Source organism: Pygocentrus nattereri, chromosome 20, assembly GCF_015220715.1.
Source record: "Pygocentrus nattereri isolate fPygNat1 chromosome 20, fPygNat1.pri, whole genome shotgun sequence".
Lineage (NCBI taxonomy): Eukaryota > Metazoa > Chordata > Actinopteri > Characiformes > Serrasalmidae > Pygocentrus > Pygocentrus nattereri.
The window spans coordinates 7,893,654-7,906,409 of record NC_051230.1 but is presented as its reverse complement, the minus strand read 5'-3'; the positions used below and the strand labels follow the sequence as shown (position 1 = coordinate 7,906,409).

General features: G+C 40.8%; 1 protein-coding gene across 2 annotated transcripts in view; it reads right to left on the bottom strand.

Moving 5' to 3' along the window:
* Positions 1 to 11,573: 11,573 nt before the first annotated feature.
* Positions 11,574 to 12,756, bottom strand: part of zgc:112294 (transmembrane protein 17A) — a 5,429-nt gene continuing 4,246 nt past the window's right edge. For both annotated transcript variants that reach the window (XM_017724832.2, XM_037531327.1), the window contains one exon: positions 11,574 to 11,884. In XM_017724832.2, the coding sequence (XP_017580321.1) occupies positions 11,582 to 11,884 (303 nt within the window). In that variant the 3' untranslated portion in view covers positions 11,574 to 11,581. The remainder of the gene's footprint in view (positions 11,885 to 12,756) is intronic.

The window sequence follows — 12,756 nt, the reverse complement described above, 5'->3', positions numbered from 1 at the left end:
GAGTAAACTTTTAATGGGAGCTGAGCAAAATCCCTGTACGCAAACCTCATCCTGTCGTGAAATTGGAGTGCAGCCCTGTATTAAACTCGGATCCACACCGAAGCTTAAGTCATTAGTGGCAGCGCTAGCTCGCTAACAGGCCAGGCGCTAGCTGCTGTCACAAAAGCCCCAGATTAAAGACGTACCTCTGCTGAGCCATATTCATCAATGTCCCAAGCAGCATTTCCACCACCTGTAGTGGCTTTGTTCAGTATTCACCCCCCACCAACACAGACGGTCAAGCAAATTGAAAATGTGATTCGCTAAATTGAGGGCCATCCAGTGAGGGCATGGCTATACAGCAAGATGAATGAGACCAAATGCTTCTCATGCTAAAAAAAATGAAGTCTGCCGGGGTCGGAAGGAAAACAGCTCTGCATTGCTTTGCTGTAATTTCAGATGGAGGACACACAGTGCAGTCGCGAAATGGGCTCTAAATTTGAGCTAAAATTGGATTCTGATGGGAAACTGTTAGTTTCAGTCTTAGGCTTTTTACATGGTGAAACTTTCACACAACTTTATTTGATTATATAGAAATGATTATATAGAAATCATTATATAGAAATCATTTAGTTGATATCATCATATAGTAGATTTATCTGCATTCTGATTGGCTGTTTTAATGAACCTTGCTTCAGAAATTTGACACAGTAACATGCTGCTTCTGAGTTTCAATTGAGTTCTAAATGAGTTGTAAACTGATCCTGAAAATATACTATATAGCCAAAAGTATGTGGACACCCCTCCTAAATATTGAGTTCAGGTGTTTCAGCCACACGCATTTCTAACAGGTGAATAAAATAAAACACACAGTGATGCAATCTCTGTAGACAAGCACTGGCCATATTGAAGAGCTCACTGTCCTGTCACATTTGCTGCAAGTCAGTTGGTGACATTTCTGTCCTTCAGGATCTGCCTTGGTCAACTGAAAGTGCTATTATTGTGAAATAGAAGCATCCAGGAGCAACAACAGCTCGGCCACAAAGCTGCAGCCCCTGCAAACTCACAGAGTCAGTCTCACCGATTGCTGAAGCCTGTAAAAATCATCTATCCTCAGTTGCATCACTCACTACACAGTTCCAAACTACCTCTGGAAGAACTGTGCACTGGGAGCTTCATGAAATTGGTTTTAGTGGCTGAGCAACTGCACATAAGCCTAAGATGACTATGTGCAATGTCAGTTGTTGGCTGGAGTGCTGTACAGCACACCCCCACTGGACTCTGGAGCAGGGGAAATGTGTCCTCAGGAGTGATGTGTTATCTGGTAGTCTGATTGATGAGTCTGGGTTTGGTTAATACCAGGAGAACACTACCTACCAGAATGCATAGTTTCAATACTAAAGTTTGGTGGAGGAGGGATAATGGTCTGGAGCTGTTTTTCAGGGTTTGAACACCTTAGTTCCAGTGATGGGTGAAGTTAAAGTTACAGCATATAGAGACATTTTATAAGCTTCCAACAACAGTTTTGGGAAGACACTTTCTTGTTCCAGCATGACCGTACCACTGTGTACAATGCAAGGTTAATAAAGACATGGTTTGATGAATCTGGTGTAGAGGAACTCCCGAGGCCCGCACAGAGTCCTGACCTTCACCCCACTGAATATCTTTACACTGAATTGGAAATCCTTCCTAGTCGACTGGAGGCTGTTATACGTGCAATGGTGGGGTAATTCCCTATTAATGCCCATAGTTGTAGCATGGGATGCGCAACAAGTGTATGTTGACATTCATTAAAATTGCATTTTATACATAGTAAAATTGTATACAATGACTTTTTTTGTTTGAAAGGAAATATGTGGCATAATTAAACTTATAAAACTCATTTACATTTACATTTATGGCATTTGGCTGATGCTCTTATCCAGAGTGACTTACAATTTGATAGTTTTTACACAAGGAGGCGAAGGTAGTGTTAGGAGTCTTGCCCAAGGACTCCTATTGGTATAGTGTAGGGTGCCAAGCATTCATTCACACAGTGGTCTTGAGTTCCACTGGCAGAAAAATTAATTAACCCTTAAAATGGCCCAAAGCCCACTGGTAGGCCCAAAGTTTTATTACACACTTCTAGAACCAAAGAATAGCTCAGCCAGTTTGCAGTGAAGTCCCTGTCGTTACTGAGTAATAAGCCCTAGTTTGTGATAAGCCTGTGATTTTAAGGGGTTAATTATAATAAAGCTTTTTCATCAGTATCACAACTCTTGCTTGTATAAACATTATACTGTCACACATCTTGGTAGAATATCTCAAAAGTATTATAGCTTTCAAAATATCAAGCCCACTTCTTTGACATGACATAAATATTACAATGTAGGTTTAATTTGTTTTTTACCATCCAGCTTTAAAAGCTTCCAAGACAGAGGTTCTTGTCCTCATGTGCTATCAAAATTTACCTCTTGATAAAACAACCAACGGAATGAGAAAGACCTCCACATTTCTCATCCAATCCTTTGTGCATAAACTGATGCCTCAACAACAATGGCATTTCTTCAACCACTGATAACATCTATCAGTCTCATGTGGAGCAGGATGCAATCAGTCCTCAAAGGAAAATCTATCAGCAAAGTGTCAACACATAATGAAGCCATCTATCCAATGACATCCATCACTTTCCCATTTCCGACGGATGGATCATATTTTACACGTCCAGTAATGGTGGAAACATGAAATGGGCACCATTCTATCCAAAAGGAGCCAAATTGTCTGAATTCCATACAAGTTAAAGTTCCTTTTGCCCACTTAAGAATAGATTTAACCTAAAATAGCTCAGCCAGTTTGCATTGAAGGTACTAAATAATAAGGGTTAATCTGTAATAAACCTGGAATTTTAAGGGTTTAAACAAAAAAATAAATAAATAAAATAAATCAGAGAATGTAGCCTGTGCAAACCCAACAAGTAAATAAACATTTTAGGTGACACTTTATTTTGAGTGGCTCTTTTAGATGAAATAAACACTCAACACACTCTGAGTAACATGTCAATAACATATAAATGTTAGGATTAGGCTTTGGGTTGAGGTTAAGGTTGGGATTAGGGCCAGGGTGAGGGTTAGGATTAGGTTTTGGGTTGAGGTTAGGATTAGGGCCAGGGTGAAGGTTAGGTGTTGGGTGTATTAACAACACATCTACTTAATGTAAGTAATGTATCAACAGAACATCTACAAGATATTTACTTCAGTGTATTCAGATGCTTCACTACTGATACTTCACTGATATGTTGTTGATGTGCTACTGATAATCTGTTGAGAATTTATTAATCTTCAACAAACGACCACTCCAAACAAAACATTAGCACATTTTACATTAAAATTAAAACACACACACACACACACACACACACACACAAACAATTCTTAATTTTTGACAATTCCTAAACATGAGGTGAAATCTGTGTTGTAGAGTGATAGCAACATAATAAAATTAGTTTATACATTTGATTTTATATTCTCTCTCTCTCTCTCTCTCTCTCTCTCTCTCTCTCTCTCTCTCTCTCTCTCTCTCTCTCATATAATAATAATAATAATAATAATAATAATAATAATAATAATATTTACTGTCCTCTGAAAATAACTCAACACAGCCATTAATGTCTAAATTACTCTCAACACAAGTGAGTCCACCTCACAGTGAACATGCCCAAATTATGCTCAGTGTCAATATTTTGTGTGACCACCATTATTATCTAGCACTGCTTTAACCCTCTTGGGCATGGAATTCACCAGAGCTGCACAGCTTGCTACTGGAATCCTCTTCCACTCCTCCATGATGACATCACAGAGCTGGTGGATGTTAGACACCTTGCTCTCCTCCTTCCGCTTGAGGATGCCCTATAGGTGCTCAATTAGGTTTAGGTCTGGAGACGTACTTGGCCAGTCCATCACCTTTACCTTCAGGACGTCAGTCATCATCTTGGAGGTGAGTTTGGGTCATTATCGTGTTGGAAAACTGCCATGCGGTGCAGTTTCCGATGGGAGGGGATCATGCTCTGCTTCAGAATTTAACATAATGGAAGGAAAACAAAACTGACCTGCACAAATGTTAATGTACATTTTATAGTTTACATTTTATTATTTTTCCAGTATGTTAAACACATCAAACAAACAGAAAATGTGCATTACACATGGTTTTCACTCATAATTTTATAATCTAAAATCACTTTTGCATACAACTGTAAATATTATATTATACTTACATTTGAGTCAGTTTAAAAATCCAGTTGGCTCTATCTAAAATCTAAAAGTGCTGTATTAATATTTGGTTCATGTTCACTAAGATGTGATTTATATATATATATATATATATATATATATATATATATATATATATACACACATACACATACACACACTCACACACACTCACCAGCCAACCTGTTCAGTTGCTTGTTAACGCAAATAGCTAACCAGCCAAATCACACGACCGCAACTCAATGCATTTAGGCATGTAGAGGTGGTCAAGACAACTTGCTGAAGTGCAGGCCGAGCATCAGAACGGGGAAGAAAGGGGATTTAAGGGACTTTGAACGTGGCGTGGCTGTTGGTGCCAGACGGGCTGGTCTGAGTATTTCAGAAACTGCTGATCTACTGGGATTTTCACACACAACCATCTCTAGGGTTTACAGAGAACGGTCCGAAAAGGAGAAGATATCCAGTGAGCGGTCAGTTGTGTGGACAAAAATGCCTTGTTGATGTGAGAGGTCAGAGGAGAATGGGCAGACTGGTTTGAGATGATAGAAAGGCAACAGTAACTCAAATCACCAACCAAAAAGTCTGCCATGTTGAAAGTCTGCCATGAAGAATTAAGGCAGGTCTGAAGACAAAAGGGGTCCAACCTTTTACTGTACCTAATAAAGTGGCCGGTGAGTGTATATACGTGTTGCTCCCTCCAGACAATCGTACACTGAGCCCTGCACAGTATATGAAGGCGGCTGTAGGGCTAGCAGACGTTTGTAGCACACTCAGACGGACAGCTTTCTCCATCAGTGTCCCAGAAATCAGAGATTACTCCAGAACTGCTTGCAATCACAATTACGGCACGCACACACTCTCAGTGCTGGCCATGGCCAGTATCCAGGGCTGAATGCTTGTTTGTAGCTGAGTGGTACAGAGGCCCAAGTGGAGCAGTGTGTTTGCAGTGAAAGTGCTGTTTCATGCCTCTCTTTTCCAGGGCTATTAATTCACCTCCAGCTCCAAGCACACTAGGACCAAGTCTTGAAGGGCTCTGTCTCGATTGTGCCTTGGTCTCCAGAGTGCACTTCCATTCCTCAGCCCTCTCCTCTTCCCCATAGCTTCTATCTCTCTTCCTGCCCAGCGAAGGGCAAAGTCATTAAGCAGCGGTCATGAGAGGCCAAGGCGGATGAGGTCTCCCCATGACTTACTCGTCAGATAAGTGCGAACAGGGCAGAAATATGATTACACTCAACTTTCTTTAAGGCGGCAAAAAAATGCTACAGACATCGGCATCCCCCACCGTGACAGCCTTTTTAATCTTTTAACGATCCAGGGCAAATTGGTTTCTGCCTGTGGACGATCTGAAACCAGTTTTAGTTTTGACAGAGATGAATCTAGGCCTTTTTTTTTTTTTGACATATCAGATTTGAATGTTGACATGACATTGAAGGGTGCGCTCATTAACTACTTATTGCCCACCTTATTCTTATGCCCAATGATGCTTTGCTATATTGAACCATTTTCTTTATTAAAGAATTCTTGACAAACCATCTTTAAGTGTATGACAGTCTTTTTTTGTACTTTATGCATATGCCCTTTATATAAACATAAGTTATGTAGATACACAGGTAGTTATCTTACTCATCATCATCGGATGAGTCATTTCTGTTTGAGTAATTCATTTCCTCCTTGTTATGATGATTTGAAGACAGTTTATATATATATATGTACATTATATATACATACACACACACATACACACACACACACACACACACACACCCCCCAATCAGGCATAACATGATGACCACCCCCTTGTTTCTACGCTCATTGTCCATTTTAGTCCATCTGTAGTCCATCTGTTTCTCTGATACCTTGTTACCCCCTTTCACCCTGTTCTTCAGTGGTGAGGACCCCATGGACCCTCACAGGGCAGGTACTATTTGGGTGGTGCATCATTCTCAGCACTGCAGTAACACTGACGTGGTGATGGTCTGTTAGTGTGTGTTGTGCTGGATTAGACACAGCAACACACCCCCTCTGATTCTTCCTTTGAATGATGCCACAATATTCAGCTTCTTAGCAGTAATGTAATGTAAATGTAATGTAAATTCTTCTGTATTCACCAGCTAATGAAAAAATAACCTTCAAAACAGCCCACCCCAAAAAATTCACCCCAAAGCAGTTTTAAACCAAAAAATCTGAAGGCTGAGGAGTCAGAGGAGTTTGAGGAACTGAGGGCCAGAGTCCAGGACAGTGTGGTGATTTCTCTGCTCTAGTACATCAACCAAACCTGGCATTTTACTAATGAGTTGAATCCAACTTATTAAAAGCTATTATGCGGTTTGGTAATCATGGCCTACCATTAAGAAACGACCTTGCTGGGTATTATTGATAATGAATTAAATTACTTATTAAACATTGGTGTATTTTATTATATTTCATGTTGTGACTGACATTCCTTTACCTGTGTGAAATCACTTTCATGCATAGCTTCTCATGGCTTATTGCTTTATTAGAAGTGTGCAGTATTTGTAAATTCAAATCTCGCCTGGTGCTGGAAAGATGCGATGATTTCATATATAGTTTTTAAGGCACTTCTATCATCAGTCTAGTTCATTCATTATACAGGCTGCTCATTATAACAATACATATCTCTTGTACTTCCTCTCAGTTGCCACTTCGTGAGCTCCACTTACCTCATAGGCCCACTATACACGTGTACAAACACTCTAGCTTAGTGTTGTTCTGCACCATTTATCAGCCTCCCTCTACACCATTCCTTATTGGTCAGATTCTAAACACAGGCCCAAAGTTAACCAGAACCAGGCTGAATAACTGACACTGGGCTACAGTCTCAAATGGACTACAGGGGCAAGCTGGATCTCCAAGGTAGGTGTTTTTAATAAAGCGGTCAGTAAGTAGGAACTCCAAACGTCAGGACTGTAAGTAGCTATAGAAGTTAAAAATAGATCTTTTACTGTTCCAGCACCCATCAGCTCTGTATGGTTCCAGTTCTTCCCCGTTATGTAACACTAAAGCACCTGTCGCCCCCATTGTTCCCTACAGCAGTTCAGTAGAGTGCGACACACTGGCTCATGGCCTTTCAGGTGCTGGAGCAGTTTTAGGAAAGGCTCCAAAGTGCTCATTAAAACCTCTGTGGAGTCATAACCAGAGGCTGTGAGAGCTTTAATATTGTAATTAGGTAGGATTTATTACACGTATACAGAGAGAGGGAGTGAGCAAGAGAGAAGAGAGAGGGTGTGTGTGTATGAGAGAGTGACTGTGTGTGTGTGAGATAGAGATAGATAGATAGATAGAGAGAGAGAGAGAGAGAGAGAGAGAGAGAGAGAGAGAAACAGAGAGAGAGGAGAGAAGAAGAAGAAAAGGGGACGAAGTTAAAAAGAAAGTTAAAAAGAAAGAGGGAGGGAGAGAGCAACACAAAGAGAGTAGGGACTAGAAAAGGAGAGGTTAAAAAAGATGGAAAGAGTAAAAAACAGAGATAATAAATGTGTGTGTGTGAGAGAGAGAGAGAGAGAGAGAGAGAGAGAGAGAGAGAGAGAGAAGGGTATAGAAAGAATGAGAAAGAAAGACAAAGAAAGATGGAGCAAGAGTGAAAGGCGTACAGAAAATTAAAGGAAACAATCAGGACAGATATAGAGGAAAAGATCAGGAATATCACAGGAAAAGATCAGGACGAGAGAGAGAGAGAGAGAGAGAGAGAGAGAGATTGATTGATTGAAAGTAAAAGAAAGGTAAATAATGAAGTAGAGAGAAAGAGAGAGTGAGAGCTTGATAGATAAAATAAGAAAGAGTGAAAATGAGAGAGAAAGAGAAAGCGAGAAAAACACTGACAAGGGAAGAAAAGAGGCAGAGCAAAATATAGAAGAGAGAGAGAGAGTGAGAGAGCGAGAGAGAGAGACAGACAGACAGACAGGCAGACTACAGTATAAAACGACCCCTGAGTCTAATTCCTGCTCCTGTGTAGGTGTAAATAATAAAATTCCTCCGGCTGCTGATTTGCCGGCAGGGTGAGGAGGAGCGCCTCGCTGTTCTGCTCGGAATCACAGAATTAGCCCACATTCTAAACAAGGAAACACCTTCACCTCAGCTGAGGACACAGCAGAAAATGGCAATATGTTGCTATGCTTGTTTGCTGTCACCGCTGACTCAGTAAGCGATCTGTGTGACTTCTTCATTCGTCGTGATTCAGTTGCTGCTGCAAATGAAAGATGGCAGAACATCTGGAGCAGCTGCAGCCTGCCAGAGCTCACCTCCGCATGCATGCCACTCTGAAGAGACAAGATGATTCTGTGCCGAAAACAAAGGGATTCATTGTGCATGCTTGACTCAGACGTGTACATCGCACAGCAAACTGAAAGTGGTGATGTATTTTATTCATGCGTACACGTTTAAATCAAGAATCTTCAATGCATCACTTTTTAGTGCAAACAGCAGAAATAAAGCCTGTCGTGAAGTCGTATATAGTGCATTTACAAACAGCAAACAAAGTGATTTAAAAAAAGGATTCATTGTAGAGAAACGTACCAAATCAGATTTCTTTACAGAGGTGGTGATAGGAACCATGGGTTGTGGTGTCTACAACACCAGTATGGCCATTTTATTTACTATGCAAAATCAGTTAACCTACACCTTTCCTCTGAATTAAGAAAAAAAATTAAAATTAAAAGAATTTAAGAATATACTCTTCCATAAATACATAAAAAAAACCTTACATTTTAGTCCAAAACCTTCATAAAACACTGCATTTACATGCACTTAATAATCTGATAATGGTGGAAAACCATTTTTTTGTTCAATTCTGTCAGTAATATGATCAACACTTAGTTGCACCTGCGTAATCAGATAATGGGCAAAGTCTGGGTCAACATGAGTGAGGCGGTAATCAGATTTCTACTTTGCAGCCATCCAATAAACTCAAGGAAGAAGATGTGACATAAAAGTAATGTAAACTCAAACTTCAGGCCATGGCTTTTTTATAAAAACATCGTCACTTCACCTGAAAATATGGACATGCATCATCTAGAAAGTGAAGAATATTGAATTCCTCAATTCGTCAAGCATGTGTTGGGTTTCAGAGTCGCTCCAAAAGTGTTCTGCTGCGTCTCGCAGCAACACTGCTCACTTATTTCTGGTCTGTTTCCACACATGCGCAGACTGAAATCTGAAAGAAATCAGAGTAAGAGTTTACATGCACTGAGAAATCTGATTATTGAGCTAAAATCCAGCCTGTCGGATTTCCTAATTGGATTCCTAGATTGGAATATGCTGTTTACATGACCTTTTGAGTAATCAGATAACTGCAGAAATCTGAATGTGATTGGATTATTGGGTGCATGTACACATTCAATGTCTCGGAGCTTATCCAGCATATTTGTATCCATTTCACTTCAGTTTTTCTGAGAGGAAGGCATTGAATGCTTTGGAGGTCCGGTTCCTATGACCACCACTGCAGACAGTTCTATATCTGTACGTTTCTCTAGAAAGGAACACTTCACATCAATCCACTCTGAACGACTCTGTTTACATCTCAGATGCAGGAGATAGAGATTAGGTCGGAAAATGGTAGAGTGTTCCTTTAAAGCGTGCACTGACAGCAGCACCATCTGTGACAGCTGTACTCAGATCAGCTTCAGCGGAGTTTACTGTATGCATTAAGACAGTGCCATGTGTTTCTCTCTCTCTCTCTGGCAAACGTTACACACACATCACACACATTTCTGATCACAGACCTGAAATAACTGACACAACAAACTATTATCATATTGTAAAGTGTGACAGGCAGCTCTCATATCATCACCGTTTCCATTCAGCATGGGAAACAATCACAATTCTGTCACTTTAAAAGCAGAAGATGTGTCTGTGATGTATGAATCCTATAGGGTATATAGTGGAACCCTGTGATATTACATTGCTCTGCTATACATCTGACAAAGACTTTGTAATATAAAGTAAATGAAAGCATAAATGGTGTGAAGCCAACACTGTTTTGAGAATATTCTCTCACTGAAAATTTCTCCCTCATTAAAACAGGGACTAGTGGTATTCCCCACCGCAGTGTGTGTGCCGCATGGGATCTGGCTTGATGAGTCATCCCCCGAATGTTTATTAGCTGTGGGGTCTGCTTGTAATTGCCACAGCCTTACTGCACCACCATGTGGCCAGGAGGTGAATTACACTGCTTAGAAACACTACTGCAGTCAGGTGATTAACACTGAGATGCTGTCTATGAATACTTCAGACACAGACTTCTAAAGCCATCGTTGTGTAGTCAGTGCTGTTACCATATGAAGAAAGCTGAGGCAAAGCCCTTTTCCCTACTCAAAAAATGATTGGTGGTCTCATAAATCACTCGTATGTGTAAATTAAGACTTGATACATTTTGTCGGGTCTGTGTTTTCTCTCTGAATATGACTGTATCCTCTGAATTTTTGTGGTTGTTAAGCAGCCAAACCTGAATATTGCTACGTGCAAGCTAAGACTGCTGATCCTGGATCTGACATCGTAGGACTGACCTCCTCACCAAAATATGCAGGCAAGTTTTCCCAAAAGTGGTGGTTAAATTGCTTTGATAGTAATAGACTATATTTACATTCCAGCACAGTAAAGACCTCAGCACAGCAGATGTCCTGCATCGGGTCATGCACCATTAGAAAATTTGAAACCTTTGTTTTGAATGAAGATACGCTCACCAGCACACCACTCTGCATTTTACTGTTTACACTGCATTTATGAGTTCAGACCATGCCTTCAACATGGTGGTGGTAGTATGAGGGAAGACTGGTTGAAGGAGGGAGGAGAACTCAAATAACATTGCTGGAGTTCTGGGCAGCTTCTGCCTGTAGCTAGAAGGCCAGACCAGACCCCCTCTTATTAGCTGTAGTAGGACTAATGTAGGACTGAGGAGCGGAGGGAGGTGGGGTGGTGGAGGTTGTGAACTTTATCCTGGGAACAAAAGGTGAGGGTATGAATTTGTAGGGCATTAGATTGGAAGAAGGCGGGATTTCAGGCATGTTTTTCCCCCCAAACATCTGTCGTAACATAATTCTATTTAAAGCTGTATCAACCACAGAGAGCCACAGCAGATCAAAATTTACATACAGAAAAGCAACCAGTCTTGATTTCATATCTTTCAGGTCAAAAACAGAGAGTTAGTGAAGTTTTGACTATTATGCTCTTTCAACATGCTCACAAACGTCAGATTCATCTGCTTGCCGGGGTCCAAAGCACAACCCACAGTCCCTTGGGGCAGATAATGTGTTTTTGTACATAAAATAACAAAACTTATTTATATGGCAAGTGATTTCCATCTTTTGGAAGTATTTTTTTTATCCCACCTTCGCATAACGCACTCATCACTGTGGCTGGATGTCTCTGACAGGTAACAGGGGTAACACACTCCTGGCACCAAACACGGACAGCGTGTCTGTAGCGTGGAGGCCAAACTGCCTGAGATGAAACTGCAGGGCCAGTTTTCGGGTCATGACCCGCAGTGCCACAAAGGAGGCGCACACTTCGCCCAGCAGAAAGGCCAGATATAAAGAGTGCACTGCCCGCTCCAGAGGCAGAATCATCAGCCCTTCATCACTGAGGAAGAAGAGTAGGATGGGCAGTTGGAAGAGGAAGGAGATCAGCCAGAAACCGGCCAGCTCCGGCACCTAAGAGATAGAAATAGTAATTTCTTTGTTGTTTAAAATTATTTGAAAACCTTTCTCTATTTTATTACATTAAAGTGTTTTGTTTTATATGAAAACCTTTTGTTTTTCACAGATCTAAACCTATTTTGCTCTGCTTTAAGCTTTAGCTCAGCTATAGCTTTTCTCACATCTCCGACAGGAAACTTTCACATAAAAGTAGAACAGTTTCTTGTAAAATGTCTGTGTTTGACTTTTTATGAGGCTGAGGTCGCTTCGAATCTTCCCGTTGCAATGTACCGGAGGTGCCAGAATGTACCTGCCACACCATTTAAGGTGGAAGGGGAAAATTCGAACAAGGAACTGGCAGATTAAACATCAGAAACCAGCTGAGTGCTTGTAAAGGCAAAAAGCCTTAGGTGTCTCCAAACTATCGACATTCATCTTAAAAATGTCTCTTTGCTGTTTCATTAGCTACTAGCTAGGTGACACTGTTGTCTGCGTTGCTATGGTGACCAGCAGTCTGCACACTAATCTTCAGGGTTAAAGTGTGAATAAGCAGTTATAATCTACATTAACTCCAGCATTTAAGTACATTTATTGTTAAAAGTCTGTTGAATGATCAGAAGAGCTTCATTTTACTGCAAAGAAGGATTATTTTATTTTCACCTAAACAGCTAATTCTGCTGTGGAGCCGCAACAAGGCAGTAAAAGAGCTGCATATGGCTCCGGAGCTGCATGCTGCTGACACCTGATTTAGAAAAACGGCAGACAGAGCAATCATCTAGCATATTTAAAGGGATACTCCAATGTTGTTCCCGGCTAATCTGTATCTGCTGCATCCAACACATACAATGAATTGCAGACAGAGTGATGCATTAGCCCTGTGTTTAGAC